The sequence below is a fragment of the Oncorhynchus gorbuscha genome, linkage group LG02 (genome assembly GCF_021184085.1).
Source record: "Oncorhynchus gorbuscha isolate QuinsamMale2020 ecotype Even-year linkage group LG02, OgorEven_v1.0, whole genome shotgun sequence".
NCBI lineage: Eukaryota > Metazoa > Chordata > Actinopteri > Salmoniformes > Salmonidae > Oncorhynchus > Oncorhynchus gorbuscha.
In genome coordinates, this window is record NC_060174.1 from 17,811,495 (window position 1) to 17,833,582 (window position 22,088).

At 41.3% G+C, this 22,088-nt stretch overlaps 1 protein-coding gene across 4 annotated transcripts in view; it reads left to right on the top strand.

Moving 5' to 3' along the window:
• Positions 1-22,088, top strand: part of LOC123998083 (cAMP-specific 3',5'-cyclic phosphodiesterase 4C-like) — a 162,398-nt gene that overhangs the window by 64,709 nt on the left and 75,601 nt on the right. Inside the window, exon 1 of one of the 4 annotated variants that reach the window (XM_046302974.1) lies at positions 9,820-10,229. The exons of the other annotated variants lie outside the window; for them this stretch is intronic. Within the exon in view, the coding sequence (XP_046158930.1) occupies positions 9,985-10,229 (245 nt within the window). The 5' untranslated portion in view covers positions 9,820-9,984. Of the gene's footprint in view, positions 1-9,819; positions 10,230-22,088 lie in introns of those variants that run through there. 4 annotated transcript variants of the gene reach the window in all.

A 22,088-nucleotide genomic window follows, 5' to 3' on the forward strand; every position in this document is an offset into this window, starting at 1 on the left:
CCTGGTCTAGGTCCTGTGTTACCAAAGTAGTTGCCCATGGTGCTAACACGTTACTCACTATGGCTTCACATTTTGTCCTAGCACATGTAATCTTTGGCTCATAAAGCTTCCGTGTGAGTTGTGCTGTGCAGTCCATAGATCTGTAACTATGATTGTGTGGTATGCAAAGACACCCTCCTGCACAGCTAAATTATATTATTTTTGGTAAGGCTTCTTGAAGAATGTGGTGACGAGGGCATACCAACACGGGCAATCAGAGAGGCTTTATTCTTTTTCGTCTGTTGATCTACCACTGCCGTTCTTCCCCCACTGCCAATTTGAAAAAGAGGAATTACAAAGAGTGCATTTAACCATTCTATCGTCTTGACCTGAGCGTATAAATGGAAATTCTCATCATGTCATTAAAATGGCATTTCCGTTTCTTGGAAAGAGCTATTGTACCTCCTCTGTCTGCTCTTCTTCACTCTCTTTGTGTCACTCTTCTTACTCTTAACTTTTTCTTCTCCTCCAATCTTTCTCCCTCTTTTCTTCTCGTCTTCCTGCTCTTTCTTCCTTTCCTTCTCTTTACCTTTCCACCTCACTCTTCCACACTCCCCGCGTCACTCCTTTTACTCCCTTAATTTTTCCTTCCTCTCCAATCTTTAATAATAAATAGTACACTATTAGATAAAATACTTTGGTTAAACAGATTCCCATTGCTTGCCTCTTGTATTTTATCTCAAAAACATTGTTTGGAATAATAAATTGGCAGGCTCTGCAATCATCTTTATCTTTCCTCCTCTATCTCTTTCACTCTTCTTCCTATCCAGTATTCCTCCTCTCCACTCTAACAGAAAACATTATGCTGATGTTATCCATTAAAATGTCTAAATATATTTTCACACTACTTATAGTAGCCAAACCATTAAAATTGTATCCTACAAATAAATATTCTCAGAATTATGCATTAATTTAATATAATCATATTTTCAAAATAGCCCGTCCACTGCATGTTTACATGTGAACGTTTTTTGACCTAGCTACCATGAAAGTAGCTAGCTAACCTAGCTAGATAACTTAGTCGACATAGGTTATGCTAGCTAACATTAGCTATTTAAAACCTTATAAAGCAGATCATCTATCTATATAATAAATTGTGACATAACATCATTAGCTATTATCTCAAACAATTATAACTTACCTGGCTTGAAAAGACGTTTGTGGTGATGTTATAGATTCACTTGACACTTGCTAGCTTTTGGCAAAGTTTTCCACCGCAGTTTTCTCTAAAACTAGCACGAGCAAGAAGTTAGTAGAAGAAGATTGAATGAAACTGCTATAGCGAGCTTTAAAAAAAATATATATATATATATATATTTTTTATTTATTTAAATTTTACCCCTTTTTCTCCCCAATTTCGTGGTATCCAATTGTTGTAGTAGCTACTATCTTGTCTCATCGCTATAACTCCCGTACGGGCTCGGGAGAGACGAAGGTTGAAAGTCATGCGTCCTCCGATACACAACTCAACCAAGCCGCACTGCTTCTTAACACAGTGAGCATCCAACCCGGAAGCCAGCCGCACCAATGCGCCGGAGGAAACACAGTGCACCTGGCCACCTTGGCTAGCGCACACTGCGCCCAGCCCGCCACAGGAGTCGCTGGTGCGTGATGAGACAAGGACACCCCTACCGACCAAGCCCTCCCTAACCCGGGCGACGCTAGGCCAAATGTGCGTCGCCCCACGGACCTCCCGGTCGTGGCCGGTTACGACAGAGCCTGGGCGCAAACCCAGGGACTCTGATGGCACAGCTGGCGCTGCAGTACAGCGCCCTTAACCACTGCGCCACCCGGGAGGCCGTGTCATGCAGAAATTGACCGAATTGTGAAAACTATAGTTTGTTAATTAACAAGAAATTTGTGGAGTGGTTGAAACTAGTTTTAATGACTCCAACCTAAGTGTATGTAAACTTCTCACTTCAACTGTACATTCAATATGAAAATATATTCAGGTCAGTCTAGCTGACAGTGAAAATAGTGATTTTAAGGATGCAAATGAAAGGTTTTTATACTATTAAAGACTTGCATCATGGGAAAGTTCTGCAGGGGAACTAGACACCACCATCGCCTAATTTGCTGCATGGTTTCCTTTTGAAACAGAAAATCACACAATTGGAAGGTTATCCCCAAAAAAAACATATCCCCTAGTGATGAGAACTTCATAATTTATACATACCTCAGTGAAATCACACTGTGCTTCCATTGCAATGTACAGAGTGTACTGTAAGTTAAGAAAGAGTTGGTTGTTAAGTTTGATAGTTATGAAAACAACAATAATGAGAATAATACCCCCCCCCCAGGAATATATTTTAGGATGTAGAAGACATTGCCCCCAAGAATTCACATCAGCATCCAGTTCTGCAGGAGTTTGATGTATGACTTGTGTATTTAGTGTAAAAACTGTAGGAAATAGGTCCCAAAAAGTGTCAAGAATAATAAAAAAGATAAAGTATAAGCAATAACAATAGAACAAAACATTTGACATACCAATTATGGCAAAAAAATCATGCTGCAAGCACAGAAATAATAATAACAGAAAATAGGACCGATATAATATACTGAATAGCATCTTACCATCAAAACAAACACACCAGTTGTTTGAGAAACCTTACTTTGATAGGCCCTGTGGTGTGAACAAGGTACAATTTTCAATAAAAGAATGACAATCAAATGGTACAGTTCAGTGGAATCATTTAAAGGAATATCTAACCTGAACCTCATCCACACCAAAAGTCCTTCAATGTCCAGGGGACAAGATCAGAGTAATGTTTCTGTGAACACCGTTTATGTGAAAGTAAATAAAATGTTTTAACAGCTTTTTATACTCCAGCATGCATACAAATTTTGAACACAGTTGGAACTGAATTAGACTGCAAACACACCATTTCTCACATCAATGCACTCACATGCCAAAACTCTTTCCTTGGACACGTTTCAAAGCAATGTGCATGCGTTCTTCGTAAATGTGTTTACGTTTTTCTTATTTAACTTCAGTTTGCAGTGTGGACAAGTTACAATGACTTTTCTTGATTTTCCATGTATGCTGGGACCAGGTGATTTCATTTTTGTATATACTATGTGTAGACTTGCTATGTGTAGCTAAGGCAATGGCATCAACGATACACATTTAGAGCCAGCCAAACACAACAAGGCATACATTGAAGAAACACAGAAAATCAACGATCAAATGGATTACATAACTGTACATGTAAACCTAGGCTTACTGCTCAAGTAGGCAAATTTGGCCAAATAAGATTCCCTCATTGTAAGTAACTAGCTAGCTCACGTGCAAAAGGGTGCTATTGCTATTTAGCTAGCTCAAGTGAAAATGGGTGCTAATTAACACTATGCTAACATCGGTGCGGTAGTTGGTTATATATAAATATACCACTGCACTGGTATAACATGAATATTACAAAGTACATTATGCATAATTGACAGTCTCTTACTTCCATGGTTTATATTTTTATCCATGTAGGTTAGGTTCAATTAAGATCCGCTTTCGTTGACCACGATACCTTCGACATTGAAGGAGACTGGAAGGGTTCGGGTTAAGCACGTTTGACTCCGCCCACATTGAGCCTGGCCCTGAACTGCACACTGCAGTCAGGGGCTCATCAAACCTTCTGCACAGATTCTGTCAGACCTGGGCCCTGACACTAAACCTCAGTAAGACAAAAATAATGGTGTTCCAAAAAGAGGTCCAGTTGCCAGGACCACAAATACAAATTCCATCTAGACAACGTTGCCCTAGAGTACACAAAAAACTATACCTCAGCCTAAACATCAGCGTCACAGGTAACTTCCACAAAGCTGTGAATGATCTGAGAGAATGGCCTTCTATGACATCAAGAGTAACATAACATTTGATATAACAAATTAGGATCTGGCAAAACTAAATCATAAGAAAACAAAAAGATAATTACTTGACACATTGGAAAGAATTTAGAAAAAAACAGAACAAACTAGAATGCTATTTGGCCCTAAACAGAGAGTACAGTCATGGCCAAAAGTTTTGAGAATGACACAAATATTCATTTTCACAAAGTTTGCTGCTTCAGTGTCTTTAGATATTTTTGTCAGATGTTACTATGGAATACTGAAGTATAATTACAAGCATTTCATAAGTCTCAAAGGCTTTTATTGACAATTACATTAAGTTGATGCAAAGAGTCAATATCTGCAGTATTGACCCTTCTTTTTCAAGACCTCTGCAATCCGCCCTGGCATGTTGTTAATTAACTTCTGGGCCACATCCTAACTGATGGCAGCCCATTCTTGCATAATCAACGCTTGGAGTTTGTCAGAATTTGTGGGTTTTTGTTTGTCCACCAGCCTCTTGAGGATTGACCACAAGTTCTCAATGGGATAAAGGTCTGTGGAGTTTCCTGGCCATGGACCCAAAATATTTTTGTTCTGTTCCCAGAGCCACTTAGTTATCACCTTTGCCTTATGGCAAGGTGCTCCATCAGGCTGGAAAAGGCATTGTTCGTCACCAAACTGTTCCTGAATGGTTAGGAGAAGTTGCTCTCAGAGGATGTGTTGGTACCATTCTTTATTCATGGCTGTGTTCTTAGGCAAAATTGTGAGTGAGCCCACTCCCTTGGCTGAGAAGCAACCCCACACATGAATGGTCTCAGGATGCTTTACTGTTAGCATGACACTGGGCTGATGGTAGCGCTCACCATGTCTTCTCCGGACAAGCTTTTTTCCAGATGTCCCACACAATCGGAAAGGGGATTCATCAGAGAGAATGACTTTACCCCAGTCCTCAGTAGTCCAATCCCTGTACCTTTTGCAGAATTTCAGTCTTTCCCTGATGTTTTTCCTGGAGCTAAGTGGCTTCTTTGCTGCCCTTCTTGACACCAGGCCATCCTTCAAAAGTATTCACCTCACTGTGCGTGCAGATGCAGTCACACCTTCCTGCTTCCATTCCTGAGCCAGTTCTTTTGGAGACGGGCCTGGCGCTTGCTGGACTTCCTTGGGCGCTCTGAAGCCTTCTTCACAACAATTGAACCGCTCTCCTTGAAGTTATTGATGATATTATAAATGGTTTATTTAGGTGCGATCTTACTGGCAGCAATATCCTTGCCTGTGAAGCCATTTTTGTGCAAAGCAATGATGACGGCACGTGTTTCCTTGCAGATGTCATGTCTTTGGCTATGCCTGATTAAGTGATATGACATGCTATTCTATACAATAATTTCTCCGTAATTAATATCACCTGATTGAGCTAATCATGTAAATGTAATTAACTAGAGTCGGGCATCACAAAATAATATTTGTAGAGCTGTTATCTTCCAAATAAACTCTTATAGACCTATTACTATTTTACATCGATAGCAGTCAATATTAATCGTCATCTTAATTCAGTCTCATCTGAAAGTTGTAAATTCTTGGTTATCTGCACGAACCCTGGCTAACAATTTGAATCAGCAATACAAAATGTAATTATTTATTTACTAAATACCTAACTAATCACACAATTACACATACACATAATTAAATCATAACTTGATTACAAATGACGTCACAAAGGAAAACGTCCCTAGCGGGCGGAACAGATATGACAGCTTGTTACACAAAGGAAAAGGGCTGGGTTTGAGTGAAAGAGCGGGAAGACTGAGGGACACAGGGAGAAGCTGTGCTATCGTAAATACAGTATATGATGCATTCTAAATTACCGCCCATTTGGAAAAGTAAAATGCAAGAAATATTTACTGTGAGCTGCGCTTTGGTAGGTTGGTGGTAGATGGAAGGCCGTGTTGTCAAACCGAGTCCTTTGAAGAATGTCTTTGGTTGTCAATTGGATACTTTGTAGTAACGTTGTTGGGTGATAGACGGGATACTCTGTCTGTTCCTTCCTAACCCTCGTTGCATCTGCTGTTGCTAACTCAACGGCTAGGAGGTATCACTTCTGTAGTGAATAAGAGTTCAAAGTTCATACCATTCACAACCAAAGCTCACGCTGAGGTTGGCTTCGTTCTGTAGTTATCTGAACCATTCTGACATAGGACTGTCGTTCTACATCCTTGGAACAGGAGGTTATATTGTCGTCAAGGGCTTATATAGGAAGGGAGAGGAGGGCGTGTTTGAAAAGTTTTATAGCCCATGTCCCTTGACAGGGGCGGACCACTGATTGAGCAGAGCCCTACCTTATGAAAACCCAATTCTCCCATTTTAGAAGCTAAAATCACATTTCATCCCATCACAAATAATTTCATATTCCAATTTGAACAACAATTCCATGTGAATCCGATAACTTTGAAGTGTAGACTTTCCACTGTAGAGTTTGTGATCTTATCATTGATGAGAATGTCTCAGATGACAACCGAACTGACATCATATTCATTAAGTACCACCGCATATGTTCCATTGGTCGGATTACCAGAATAAAGTTAATTTCCCCCCACCTTCTGATGTTCCCAGAATCTCTATGTTAACCAAGTGTTTTGCAAATGTAACTTCAGTAGGGTAGAGAGAGGAAAAAGGGGGGAAGAGGTATTTATGACTGTCACAAACCTAACCCCCAGGCCACCTAACCCCCAGGACACAGGTAACCGTGATTGACAGAGGAAGAACAATGATTCCAAGCACCACCCTCCTTTTGAAGCTTCCAGTCTGTTATTCAAACTCAATCAGCATGACAGAGTGATCTCCACCCTTGTCCTCGTCAACACTCACACCTGTGTTAACGAGAGAATCACTGACATGATGTCTGCTGGTCCTTTTGTGGCATGGCTGAAATGCAGTGGAAATGTTTTTGGGGAATTCAGTTCATTTGTATGGCAAAGAGGGACTTTGCCACAAAAAAAGGGCAACCAGTGAAGAACAAACACCATTGTAAATACAACCTATATTTGTGTATTTATTTTCCCTTTTGTACTTTAACTCGTGGTAGGGAGAGAGAGGGAGTCATGCTGTTTGTATGTGGCTGCTATCAAAGTGAACTGTGTTTTACGTATGATCAGTGGCGTAGTCATTCCACCGAAACTTTAAACAGAAGCAAACAAAATGGGGTAAACATACCGGAATTTGTCCAATAGAAACTTGTTTGCAAGTGTTTACTAATGATTACACCCTAGATCAGCTAGATGCAGTCAAGAATGTGCAAGGCGGTATTGCATGTGTCAATGTCTGTCACCTTGATTACTCAAATTTCTCTCGACCTGTGCACCTACGTTGTAGAATTTGATTTATAGGCTCGGTTGTAGCAACATCATGATGGGTATAGGTCAAATGTGAGTATCATGTAGTAGCCTAAACCTATTGATGTTACATTGAGCTGGTTGAATGGAATGTGACTGACAGTCATCCAATATGCTGTAATAGAAATAAGGCCATGCTCATGAAAAAACAAACATAAAATGGCACCATCCGCCACTCCCACACACCATGATGTCGCTAGCATTATTGACTCTTGCCTTTTATGTTTATGAATGCACACAGCACCCATCATAATTGAATGGATTACCTCATCAATAGTATTGTTTAAAGACATTTTGTGAAAAAGCCCCTAATAGTGATTTATGCCAACGTGCTATTGTATAAAACATTTGTGCCCCAGTATTTGAAGTTAGCCTGGCCCTAGACCGTCAGATGAGTTGGCTAAAAAGCCATACATATCTGGGACCAGGCTGTTTGAAGTCCCTATGCATGCTCTTTTTGGTGCTGTATCCCTCACATACACTGTCAATATTCTACTATTCTAAAATTGACCTGTTATGGGTGTCTGATGTCCGTCCTTAATTCCTCACAGACGCACATTATCGGTCTAGTTGTGATCCTAGAACACTCCATCCTGCCCTGTGAGTGTTCCGGGCCAGAGTGTGTATGCCTTAAATGTTTCATAGATATTGACACCAAAGCGAGATGGTAGCTTAGATTTTTGAATATTTGCAAAATCTTTTCACTACAACCCTGACCAAATATGAGGTAGATGGAGGTCCAGGTCGCACTTTGCTTAGTGTCGTCCGGGTTAGGGAGGGGTTGGCCGGTAGGGCTATCCTTGTCTCATCGTGCACCAGCGACCCCCGTGACGGGCCGAGGGGCAGTGCGCGCTAACGTGCGGCTGGCTCCGCGCTGTGTTAAGAAGCAGTGCGGCTTGGTTGGGTTGTGTTATCGGAGGACGCATGACTTTCAACCTTCATCTCTCCCGAGCCCGTACGGGAGTTGTAGCGATGAGACAAGATAGTAGCTACTAAAACAATTGGATACCACAAAATTGGGAGAAAAATGGGGTAAAATTAAAATAAATAAATAAAAAGCTTTGGAGACTAACTATTTACATAATTGCATAAAATAGGATCACAATTTTTTTAACTTAAGGAGTCTGCAACATTAATTTCCAGATCGAGCTTTCAGGAGTATTTTAGTCTAAGGGTCATATTTGGATAGGTCTGATGCTGGCTTATGTGTTAAGTATCAAGACAAACTCTGCTTGTAGATTCTTTCAGTTTGCCCATACCAGATTCAGGCAGTTATAGTCTGCATTTTCTTTATTATTCTTATAATGTGTTCTTTTTCCTTTGTACTATCAAGTCATATTGTTCCTCATCTAGCCTTCATATTACCTTAGTTTCAATAATACTAGTTAGAACAGGAGTGGGCAAACTTTTGGGCTCCTGGGCCACATCAGGATTTTGAAATTCAGGGCCGCACAGATATACATTTTATTTTGATTTGCTTGTCAATCTATTTGCAGGCCAGAGAAAGGCTAGTTTTTTTGAGAATACATGGGTCCATTATCGTTTCTACATACTTTCTATCTGGTTTTAGACATTCAGCTGTGGCTGGGAGTGTTTTTAATTTTTATTTTAACCCAAATTAACAATTTCACCCCCGATCCCAAAAAGGTATCAAATCCCTGCCACATTTAGTTGTCTGGTGGGCTGGATGTGGCTGTAGTTTGCCCCCAACACAGTCTTAGTAATATTGTCTTTGGTGGTAGTGAATGTTATGTTCAGTATACTACTGATAGCATTCTGTATATATAGTGTTGCGCTTATATACACAAGGTCGACAGATTTGTAAATCAGGAAGAGGAAGTTACATAGCCCTTGTTCAGCTGGTTTCCAGAGGCCTTGTGTGGGGTAGATGAGGAAGGGGTCACTGGCCACCGTCGGGTTCAAAAAGGGACACAAGATGGTGTCTTCTTCCATCATCCACCAACCCCATCGGAGAAGGAACACCCTCCATTTGAGATAGGAGTCCAGATCGTTTGTGCTCCTCACAAACATTAGCTCCCTTTCTCTTTTTAATGGTCGGAAGAGGCCCCCTCTCATGTAACTTTGCCTTGCTAACTGAGCATAATGTAGAACCAAACAGGCCTTGTCAGCTAAGACCTGTTCCTGAGCCTGAACACAGCAGCTCAGGCATGTGTTTGTTTAGGGAGAGTGAAAACATGGCTCTGACTGGTTAATGTTTACAGGCTTATGGACTGAGAAAGGAAATGTTTGTTCCTCTGAGGATGTGGAGGCTAGCGGCTAGCTATCCCACTGCGCGCTAACCCCCCTGTATAACTCAGGCCGGCCATATTTAGGCAGGGGGAGGGAAGGGTCTTAGCACTATGTAAACAGAGCTTTTCCAGGAGGGTGGGGGCTCACACCACACTTGTGTCTGTGTCTGTCAAGCAAGACCAGTAGATGACTCTACTAAACAAGGTAGAATAGATTCTCAAACCCAAAAGGTTTGAGAAACATTTGTTATGGTACAGTCTCTGGAGATTAAAGTTTTCCAAGTTTATTTAAAACCTTTGACAACTCTTTGAGATGCCTGTGTATACCTTATTTGCTGGCCCCAAGGCACGGAGAACATTAAGTTAAGTAATTATTTGACAGAGCATCCTGGTGTACTTTTCTCGGTGGAGAGAGGCAGCTAAAAGGTCAGAACATCGGAGCATCCCCAGCCGAGTAGAGGGGACGGGGTGTGTACGCCCACGGCAGCATGAGTGAGGCACTCTGGGATAGCGTGCCGCTGTTGGAGGTGCTCTCCTCCCCCAGCGGTGTCTGTGCCACCGCCCGAACCCACCCGGTCAAACTGAAGCCACGCTCCGCTGGGGGTTCGCCATGCGGCTCCCCGAGGATGTCCCCCCGGGACTCGCCCCGCAACTCTCCGCTCCTCTTCCGCAAGCTCCTCATGAACCGCAGCATCACCCTACAGAGACGCTTCACCCTGTCTCACACACCAAGGTAACGATACAGTACTTTACAATACTTTACAATACTTTACAATACTTTAGAATGAGAGACTTTACAATAAGATACTGTAGGCTACCATACTTTACAATGAGATGCTTTAGAGTACGATACTTTACAATACTTTGCGGTACGATATATGTTACAATGAGATACTTTATTGTCCATTTGTCAGAGCTGTCTTTCTCAAATGGTGGGTTGATTCCTTGGGTGCTGGCTGAAGACTTGATTGTAGCCTGAAAGATTAGTTTTGTCGGATGGTGCCACAAGGAAAGTTGAAAGGTTTTAGATGGGTCACAGCGCAAATCAGTCTCCTGTTTTTCTGCACATCATTGTATGATACCTGATGATAATCCCTTGAAGGCATTAAGATGCCAGATAGTTATCCCTTTTGAATTCCCTATGTGATGCTTAGGAAGTCAATTGAGGAGACTGATAGTTAATGCAATAGGGCTTTGTTTTGGAGTCGTCACACTTCTAGAGCTCTTTCTGTTCCACATCATGTAGTTGTCATGGGATTTGCTCGCTAACACACCCTCCTGGCCTGGTCTGAAGGTAACTCCTGAGTCTAAATCATGGGTTAATGTTATGTTGGTGTCTCAATGAAGTCTTGTTTGTAATGCTACAGACAAGCCTCTCGTCTTCTGCCTCAGGTGTTCAGTACTGTTCAGCAGGACAGCCATAGATCAACACTGTGCTCTGTGTCTGATGTACCGATGCCTTATCCACTTAGCAACCTGGCTAAACAAAAGCAGAGTCACCTCTCTTCACTTGGGGGTGATTTTTAATCTGTTTCTATTATGGGCTTACTTTGTTGTTACCCGTGATTGCATATAGTGTGCCTCTGATGTCAACACAGGTGGGATGCCACTGGCCAAATCATACTTACTGTTCAAAAGCTATACAGATCAAAGTATTCTCAAGTAGAACTTAAGAGTTTCAATAGCTATGGATAGAAGCCTTTCCAAAACAGTTAGCAGCATTATTTTCTGGCGGTCGGTGACGTCAAAGATGAATTTACCATGGCCAGGGTCATGACCTGCAGGTCATTAGGGAAACTTGAGGAACCCAATAGCGTGACCCAAACGCTATAAAACCTCTGTTTACATAACATGCTAGACCAACTCCCCTCAACTAATGATTTGCGTTCCGTGACCTTGTCCCAATTTTTTCTTCTTCATTCTTGTACAAAATTATTGAGAGAAATGCATCCTTCATGTGATTCATCACTCATGTATGGAGAAACACAGTTTTTTTAATGGGTTAAAGCACAACATTTTTTATATTTTCAACTAGTAATGCATTTCCCAGAAAGTGTGTTTGTAATCCAATAATTGCATAATATATCAGTTATTGTTAATACAACTGTTTTAGTTTTTATTTGTTTATTAAGGGAAGGTGATGTTTGTGTAGGCCCGGGGGAGTTGTAATTTTGTCAACAAAGCAGGATGATAGAAATATTATGGCAAGTTTTCAAACTACTGGCAGTTTCTTTAGGAAGATATATAAAGTGATCTGTGCGTTTGAACAACAGTATAAATACCTATTATTTTCCATGTAAAAAACATAATCCTCACTGATGCCACTGTTTATAAAATATTACGAACTATTTAGAATGAGCAGCCAGGTCACGAGTGAGTGCACCGGTGACAAGCAGAGGGAGAAAGCAACAAGCACAGATGTGAAAAGGCATGATATAACTGGGGATAGCCAGCAAAAAGTAAAAAAGCACAATGAGCTAGCCATACTTCCGTGTTTAAGACATTAGTTCAGGCTTTAAATTGTCATGTGAGCTTGGAAACTACCGGTAGCTAGCTTGCCCGTAGCTATCTAGCTAGCCAACTTGCATATCGAAGGTATGAAAAAATCGAACTATTTCTGAATGTTCCTCAAAATTACTGTAGCTGGCTAATTTGATTATACTGTTTTAGTCCACACAAAATGTCCCCCCCCTGTCCACTACACTATCTATAATTAAAAGAACGGCCAGGGAAACAAAATACGGTGTTGCAAATTGGGCATTCACAGAACATTGCTTTTATTTGTCCAACCAGGTCTGTGAGAAGGTTCTTGCTAGTGTATCCCTCTGTCTTTTGACTGTTGTTGGATGTGGATGTCCAGAGGGGTATTACAGAAAGATGGTTTAACAAATTCAGATGTTGCTGAACATATCTGGCTTGTCTTAACCAAATGAGGGTATCCAGGATGTCTTGGTTACAGAATGGCTGCTTCTTGTTTGTTATTAGGCTAAGATAAGCGCAGATCGGTTGACCTGACAACTGGCGCGTGCATGCATGTGTGTGCAACATTCAAAGAGGTCCTCATGTCGATGGCAGAATTTGTTTTATATATGGAGTCAAAAGACAAAGCCCAATATTTCACAAGTCTAGAACAACAATCGTCAAACAACATAGAACATTGTAGCGGTACGGTACGGTATTTATTAGAGAGGGGTAAAGAAAGATTTTGTTTGTCGCCAGGCAGGTATTGACCATGCCGAAAGGAAAATAGTAGAATAGAATATAATACGAATATAATAATAATAATAATGGCAGAGCAATTGAACAGCAACTTCATACAAGAAAGAACCCAGTCATCAACAGAGGATTTGCAATAATATGTATTATTGTCCAGTGGAGGAGTGCAGAGTGTATGAATGTGGGGGGTGTTCTTAGACACAACAAAGGCCTTAAAAACGTCCACAATCTTCTCGGCCACATGTCATTATTACACCCCGCCTCAATACAGTTCAAATATGTTTAACTAAAATGTCCACCCAAATACTTCTGGCAAGGCAATAATAGTCCAGCTCTAATGAACTTCAATGGGAACTGCATTTGAAAAATAGAAAGTCTGGTTACAGGGTAAAGCACTGGAACGATAGCGGGAAGAGAAAGACAGAAAGAGAACAAGAGAGATCTTGGCTGTGGTCTTTTGGCGTGCAGGTGTACTGTCTGACTGTCCGATGGTTTGTGTGTCAAAGCTTCGCAACAATGTTGCTACTTATCCATGCGATCCATAACCGGTGCGGAAATTGAACGGTCACACCGATGATTGAGTTGGGGCGGCAGCGTAGCCTAGTGGTTAGAGCGTTGGATTAGTAACCGGAAGATTGCGAGAAGATTGCGTTCTGCCCCTGAACAGGCAGTTAACCCACTGTTCCCAGGCCGTCATTGAAAATAAGAATATGTTCTTAACTGACTTGCCTGGTTAAATAAAGGTAAAATAAAATTTAAAAAAATTAAAAAATACTTTATAAACTACACACGCTAAAAATATACCAAACTTCTGCAGCATAGCACACACAATCAAACTGTCACACCTACCAAGAGCTCCTCCCCAAAAAGCTGTCTTTATTTTCTCCTTCCTTACTGCTGATGTGCTCTTAAAGTGGCAGCGCACGGTGAAGGCTCTGTGCAGGATTTCGCCACACTCCTCCCCCATGAAAAAACAAAGCCTGTAAAAACAGAGAGGATGCAGGCTTTGACAGGTTCATGTTCCTGCTACTCAAAACTAGGGAAGTCCTCATCATTAGAGTCCTCCACGAAGAGGTCCTGCAGGTGTTGCTTTTGCCTGCGATCCAGCTCTTCTGCCGTAGGGTAGCAGGACTTTAGGTCAACAACATGCACTGTCCTGACATCTTCCCCAGTGTCCTCCAAACAGACCAAGTAGTTCACCGGTCCCAACTGCTGCACTACACGGTATGGACCTTTCCATCTTGAAGCTATCTTGGCAGTGAACTTCTTAGACGCCTTTGACATATGATGTGAACGTACCCATACACAAGACTGGGGTGGGAAACACACGTCTCATCTATCTTTGTCATAGTTTCTCAGCTGTCGTTGTTTGGCTTTGGTTTTGCTGGCCTCCACTCTGGCTAGCAAGGTGTGGTGGTGTTGTTGTACGGCATCAAACGCTGGGCAGTCAGGTGAACCATTCGAACATAGCAAGACTCTGTCCATCGGACCTTTTAGTGGTCTTCCCAGGTGGAGTTCGGCGGGAGTGACCCCAGAAGTCTCCTGCACGGCAGAGTTCAGTGCAAAGCAAAATTCCGGAAGATGCTGATCCCACCTTGTGTGCTGATCCCCCACGAATGAAGCAATCATCCCCTTCAGGGTTCGGTTTACCCTCTCGGTCAGGTTGGTCTGAGGATGGTAGGCTGTGGTCAGCTTGGCAATTACACCCCAGTAGGTACAGAGCTTTTTGTATATTCCTGATATGAACTGCGGACCTCGGTCAGAGAGGATTTGGTCTGGAATTCCGAATCTGGTAAAGACCTCCCTTCGCAGAAATAGAGCAATGGCTGTTCCAGTGGCTTTGCGGAGGGGAAACAACTCCACCCAGTGTGTGTAGTATTCCACTACCACCAATAAAAATTCATTCCAGGTCCCCTGGCTGGGAGGAAAAGGTCCCATGAGGTCAATTCCCAAAATTTCATTTGGATGGTTCACCACTGTCTGCTGCATTTTCCCGGCAGGTCTGCCAATGTCTGTTTTGTATTTCTGTCAGACTTCACACTGCTGTACATGCCTGGCCAGTAAACCAAACCACCTCTTGTAGTCTTCGATAAATTTTAAAAACTCCAAGATGGCCACTCATGGGATTGGCATGATAAACTTGGATTATCTGGTCACTCAATGTAGAGGGAATGAAGACGCGGTAATGGGTGCTGTGTATTCCATCTCCTCTTGGAGTTTTTCGATACACTTTATCCTGAATTATGCTGAACTTATCATTGAAGCAACTCTTCAAGTCTTCTTTAGACAGACTCTTGTGGATCGCCATGATGGCAGCATCCTTCTGCTGTGCTCTCCATATACTCATCATCCAGAGGAAAGGAATCATCCAGACATTTAGCGGTAGTATAAGTGCTGCACACGGGAGGACAAACATTAACAGTCTCTGTAATCCGAGAAATGGCATCTGGTACAAAGTTCCGTTTTCCTCTGTGATACTCAATGATGAAGTCAAACTTCTGTAGTCTGTTAGACCAGCGAATAAGACGGCTGTTGGTCTTGCCTGATGCCAGAACCCACTGCAGAGCAGCGTGGTCTGTGACAAGTAGTAGCTCCATTTCTCCAAAGCCCAGACCACAGCGAGGCACTCCCTTTCAGTCGTTGAATAATTCCTCTCGGCTGAATTAAGGGCGCGACTTGCATAAGCAAGAACTTCTTCTGTTCCAAGTCCTGTTTGTTGAGCCAAGACTGCTCCAAGTCCTGTTTGACTTGCATCCGAGTACACAATGAAATGAGAATTCAGGTTAGGATGTCCAAGCACTGGAGGTGTAATAAAACTGTTTTTGAGTGCTTCAAATGCACTTTGGCATGCAGGGGTCCATTGGAATTTCACACCTTTCCTCTTAAGGTGGTTGAGGGGTTGGGCGACCTTTGAAAAGTCAGGCACAAACCTGTGGTACCATCCAACCATACCCAGAAACCGCTGAACAGCCTTGAGTGATGTGGAAATTGGGAATTCCTGCACGGCTGCAACTTTGGCTGGATCTGTATGGATACCTTCAGCATTAACCACATGACCAAGGAACTTGAGTTCTGGCAAACAGAAGCGACACTTCTTCAAGTTCAAGGTCAAACCTGCAGCCTTTAGTCTGTCGAAGACGGACTGTATGTCTTGCAGATGAGCCACGACAGAGGAGGAGTAGATTATGATGTCATCCAGATACACAAGACAATTTCTACCCCTCAGATCTCCCAGGACAGTTTGCTGGAGCATTCTCCAAACCAAAAGGCATGACTTTGAAGGAGTACAAACCAGCAGGTGTGACAAAGGCAGTTTTGTCCTGACTAGCAGGATCCATTGTCACCTGCCAATAGCCACTGTTCAGATCCAGATGACTAAAGATGGATGCTCCTGCCAGAGATTCCATTATGTCATTTACGTTTGGTAGAGGGTAGGCATCGCTTTCTGTTATGGCATTCGGCTTCCTGTAGTCCACACAGAATCGATATCCATCATCTTTCTTAGGAATTAGGACAACCGGAGAAGCCCATCCGGAAAAAGAAGGTTCCACAATTCCATTCTCCAACATGCTTTTGAGCAGTTCATTGAGAATTGCCAGTTTGGCGGGGGACAGCCTGTAGGGACGCTGCTTAACCTCTAGCGACGAGCAATCCCGTATCCGGGAGCGTAATCATAGCCTCAAGGGCATTACCATAACGCAACTTTTCCTATTCATGAAAATCGCAAATGAAATGAAATAAATATATTCAAACACAAGCTTAGCCTTTTGTTAACAACACTGTCATCTCAGATTTTCAAAATATGCGTTACAGCCAACGCTAGACAAGCATTTGTGTATGTTTATCATGGCATAATGCTATGCTAGCTCTGCTGGCAGCAGGCAACATTTTCACAAAAATAAGAAAAGCAACCAAATTAAATAATTTACCTTTGAAGAATTTCGGATGCTTTCACTCAGGAGACTCCCAGTTAGATAGCAAATGTTCCTTTTTTCCAAAAATATTATTTTTGTAGGCGAAATAGCTCCCGTTTCTTCATCATGCTTGGCTGAGAAATCGACCGGAAAATGCTACAACTATAACGCCAAACTTCTTTCAAAATCGGCTCCATAATATCTACAGAAACATGGCAAACGTTGTTTAGGATCCATCCTCAAGGTGTTTTTAACATATGTATTCAATATTATATCCGTCGAGGCAGTTGGTTTCTCATAAGAAACGATTGGAAAAATGGCTACCTCAGTATTTTACACAAGGTTTTCTCCGGGAGACACCATGCGACCACTCGCCCTATATGGTCTCTTACAGCCATTCTCCAATGGAAAAGCCTAAAAAGACGTCACAATGCTGTAGACACCTTGTGGAAAACGTAAGCTGACTCCTAGCTCCTTCACAGCCATATAAGGAGTCATTGGCATGAGGCGGTTTCAAAAAATGCGGCACTTCCTGATTGGATTTTTATCTGGGTTTTGCCTGTAACATCAGTTCTGTGGCACTCACAGACAATATCTTTGCAGTTTTGGAAACGTCAGAGTGTTTTCTTTCCAAAGCTGTCAATTATATGCATAGTCGAGCATCTTTTCGTGACAAAATATCTTGTTTAAATCGGGAAGACGCTGTAATAGAACTGTAATAGACCTAGAACTGTCACACTGATGATTGAGTTAAATACTTTATAAACTACACACGCTGAAAATAAACCAAACTTCTGCAGCATAGCACACACAATCAAACTGTCACGCCAACCAAGAGCTCCTCCCCAAAGAGCTGAAAAAGCTGTCTTTATTTCCTCTTCCTTACTGCTGATGCGCTCTTAAAGTGGCAGCGCACGGTGAAGGCTCTGTGCAGGATTTAGCCACAACCTATCTGCAATAAAAAGTAATACATATCCTGCCGCCAAAGCCAGCGAGCGAGTCTGGCAGAAAATTGCAGACAGAGTAAATAAGCAAAAGAAGTGGCACGATTCCAATATCTAATAGGCCTAGTTTACACACATTGGTGATTAGTAATAATTGTTTCACTTCATACAGCACTGTTATTGCAACGCTCATGATATTAAGTGTCAAGGCTATAGTCTAATATGTACAGTTGAAGTCGGAGGTTTACATAGAATTAGGTTGGAGTCATTAAAACTAATTTTTCAACCACTTCACACATTTCTTGTTAACAAACTATAGTTTTGGCAAGTCGGTTAGGACATCTAATTTGTGCATGACACAAGTTATTTTTCAAACAATTGTTTACAGAAAGATTTTTTCACTTATAATTCACTGTATTACAATTCCAGTGGGTCAGAAGTTTACATACACTGAGTTGACTGTGCCTTTACACAGCTTTGACAATTCCAGAAAATGTTGTCATGGCTTTAGATGCTTCTGATAGGCTAATTGACATCATTTGAGTCAATTGGAGGTGTACCTGTGGATGTATTTCAAGGCCTACCTTCAAACTCAGTGCCTCTTTGCTTGACATCATGGGAAAATCAAAAGAAATCAGAAAATACAGCAGAATGTTTTTTGTAACCTCCAAAAGTCTTGTTCATCCTTAGGAGCAATTTCCAAACGCCTGAAAGTACTGCGTTCATCTGTACAAACAATAGTACGCAAGTATAAATACCATGGGACAACACAGCCGTCATATCGCTCAGAAAGAAGACGCATTCTGTCTCCTAGAGATGAACGTACTTTGGTGCAAAAAGTGCAAATCAATCCCAGAACAACAGCAAATGTTCTTGTGAAGATGCTGGAGGAAACGGATACAAAAATATCTATATCCACAGTAAAACATGTCCTACATAACCTGAAAGGCTGCTCAGCGAGGAAGAAGCCACTGCTCCAAAACTGGCATAAAAAAGCCAGACTACGGTTTGCAACTTCACATGGGGACAAATATCTTACTTTTTGGTGAAATGTCCTCTGGTCTGATGGAGAAAAAAATGGAACTGTTTGGCCATAACGACCATTGGAGGAGGAAAATGGCGAGGCTTGCAAGCCGAAGAACACCATCCCAACCGTGAAGCACAGGGGTGGCAGCATCATGTTGTGGGGGTGCTTTGCTGCAGGAGGGACTGGTGCACTTCACAAAATAGATGGCTTTACGAGGATGGAAAATTATGTGGACATATTTAAAACCTCTTACAGCTACCCCCTACTTTTTTCAATTTCTGCCTGAAGACATACCCATATCTAACTGCCTGTAGCTCAGGCTCAGAATCAAGGATATACATATTCTTGAATTCATTTGAAAGAAAACACTCTGAAGTTTGTGTAAATGTGAATTGAATGTAGGAGAATATAACACAATAGATCTGGTTTAGATAATACAATGAAAGAAAATGTTTTTTTCATTTTTAATGTTGTATCATCATATTTAAAATGAACAAGACAAAACAAACATTCAGATAGGATGATGGCGACAATTTCAGTGAAGGGCAACATTACTTGTGCAAAGTTTCAGAATGATAACTTCCAAAATTAGTGTGCTACATGACATTTATCATGAAGTCAACCAGGTGTCCCACACAATTAGCCCAAATGTACCCAAGTGGCCAAATTGGTGAAGTTATACATTTTGAATGGAATAACTATACACAAAATACCAAAATGGTATTCTAACACACACCCCCAAGAAATGGAGAGAAAACATGAAAAAATATATACATTTACAAAATAACACTTTAAATTATTTGGAAGACCCTCAGTCCTCTACACAATATTGTGCTGCTGATGCCAGGTGCCATAGCAGTCTCGTTCTGCTGTAAAGCAGAGGGTCACCAAGCATGTGGTGCAGGTGATGGGGGACTTCATTTTGCAAAGAACACAGCGTCGCCTCCATGCTGTGCCCTTTTGGCCCTGAGACACATCCATGCCTGCAGAAATACATTTGGGCAGATGAACACCACTTGTGGCAGGAGCTGGATGAACCAGCTTCAGTGGGGGATGGACACCTTGGCTCTGGGGGCTCCCATTCAAAGTCAGTGTCACTGTGAAAGAAAATGTTCAATTAGAATAGTTTCACATATGAGCCCTGTATCAACAGGTATAATAAACATATGTATATATATATATATATATATATATATATATATATATATATATATATATATATATATATATATATATATAGTACAGGGTACATAAGGTTGAATATATTTTTATAAACCTGCTAGATCTACTGTCTCATTTATATTATGACAGACCAGCTAGATCTACTGTCTATTTTATATTATGACATTTCAGCTAGATCTACTGTCTCTATTATATTATGACAGACCAGCTAGATGTACTGTATTTATTATATTACAACAGACCAGCTGTATCTACTGTCTTCATTTCACTTTGGCCATTGTTGTGGGCCTGCCCTCCCCTCAACAGCCTCAAATAGGCTATTTCGTGTGGGGGTTGGTTGGGGCGGCAGACACATGCATCTCACATTTCATTACATTACATTTTTATATATTGCTACTAAAATGTAAAAAAATCACAAAAAATATTTTATATTATTCATTTCAAACAATGGCATTAGCATGAGAAGAACTTACCAGTCCAAAACGATGTCCTCTACACTCAAAAAATATTCCTCCATTTGGAAATCGCTAAATTAATCGTCCTCCAACAATCTCTGTCTCACTTTCCAGATCAATTTCTTCTAAAATTGTGTGTACATCTGTATATCTAGACTTCGATTTAGCTTTCCCTGACTTAGTCGCCATACTGATGCAGTTAACCCAGGTAAAATTAAAATAAAACTGATTGATATATAAACAGCTGAAGATTAGCTTTACCAAAACAACGCTGTGCGTAACATGCGTTGCTCCTTCCGGTATGAAACTTCAATGGCGAATGACCCTCTTTACGCCAGATTTTACTACATGGTTTGGTCTTCCAACACAAAAACATTACATATTGCCGTTTACCTCAGCTCATTGGCCATCTACCTAGCTAGATTTCAAGACGATCAGTAGTCATTGGGTTAAAATACAGTCAATCAACGAAACAGCGATCATATCATTGGTGCACAATGATGTCATTACTTGTTGTCTTCAAATCGGTTTCTTTCAGCGAAACGACCCATCAAGTTTGGTTGTGTTACAAACAAACCAGTTGATTGCAATGAAACCAAACATAACTGGAAAAGTCACGTTTAGTGTGTGTATTTACATCGAATGTGTCGTCGAAAATGGAATGAGACGGAATTCACGACACAAGCGGTTCACAAAATGTTGTGTTAGGCTATAAAAATTGATTTTATCAAACAAAAGACCATTCATTGTGTAACAATGAGCATTGGGATTGGAAACAGGAAGCTCGTCAAAGGTAAACAATTTATTTTATTGCAGTTTGTGATTTTGTTACGCCTGTGCTGGTTGAAATAGTTGTTTTAATGGGGCTCTATCCTCAGATAATCACATTGTATTCTTTCACAGTAAATCATTTTTTAAATCGGACAAAGCAGTTGGATTAGCAAGATTCTAGGCTTTTGAAACATGTGAGATACTTGTATTTTCATGAATGTTTAATATGACTATTTACAGTGCCTTGCGAAAGTATTCGGCCCCCTTGAACTTTGCGACCTTTTGCCACATTTCAGGCTTCAAACATAAAGATATAAAACTGTATTTTTTTGTGAAGAATCAACAACAAGTGGGACACAATCATGAAGTGGAACGACATTTATTGGATATTTCAAACTTTTTTTAACAAATCAAAAACTGAAAAATTGGGCGTGCAAAAAAAAGATTTCCCAAGCTTCACAAAAAAATACAGTTTTATAGCTTTATGTTTGAAGCCTGAAATGTGGCAAAAGGTCGCAAAGTTCAAGGGGGCCGAATACTTTCGCAAGGCACTGTATGTAGCGATCACCGTATGTTGTAGAATTCCATCTCGCTAACGGGTTTCGGTGCGCAGAGAGGTTAAGCAACATCTCAAAACAGCAGTCAGGAAGGGTAGCCTAGTGGTAAGAGCATTGGACTAGTAAACAGAAGGTTGCAAGTTCAAACCCCTGAGCTGACAAGGTACAAATCTGTCGTTCTGCCCCTGAACAGGCAGTTAACCCACTGTTCCAAGGCCGTCATTGAAAATAAGAATTTGTTCTTAACTGACTTGCCTAGTTAAATAAAGGTTAAAACATTTTTTTTTAAAGCTTGGTCGCAAATGGGTCTTCCAAATGGACAATGACCCCAAGCTTACTTCCAAAGTTGTGGCAAAATGGCTTAAGGCCAACAAAGTCAAGATATTTGAGCAGCCATCACAATACCCTGACCTCAATCCTATAGAAATTTTGTGGGCAGAACTGACAAAGCGTGTGCAAGCAAGGAGGCCTACAAACCTGATTCAGTTACACCAGCTCTGTCAGGAGGAATGGGCCAAAATTCACC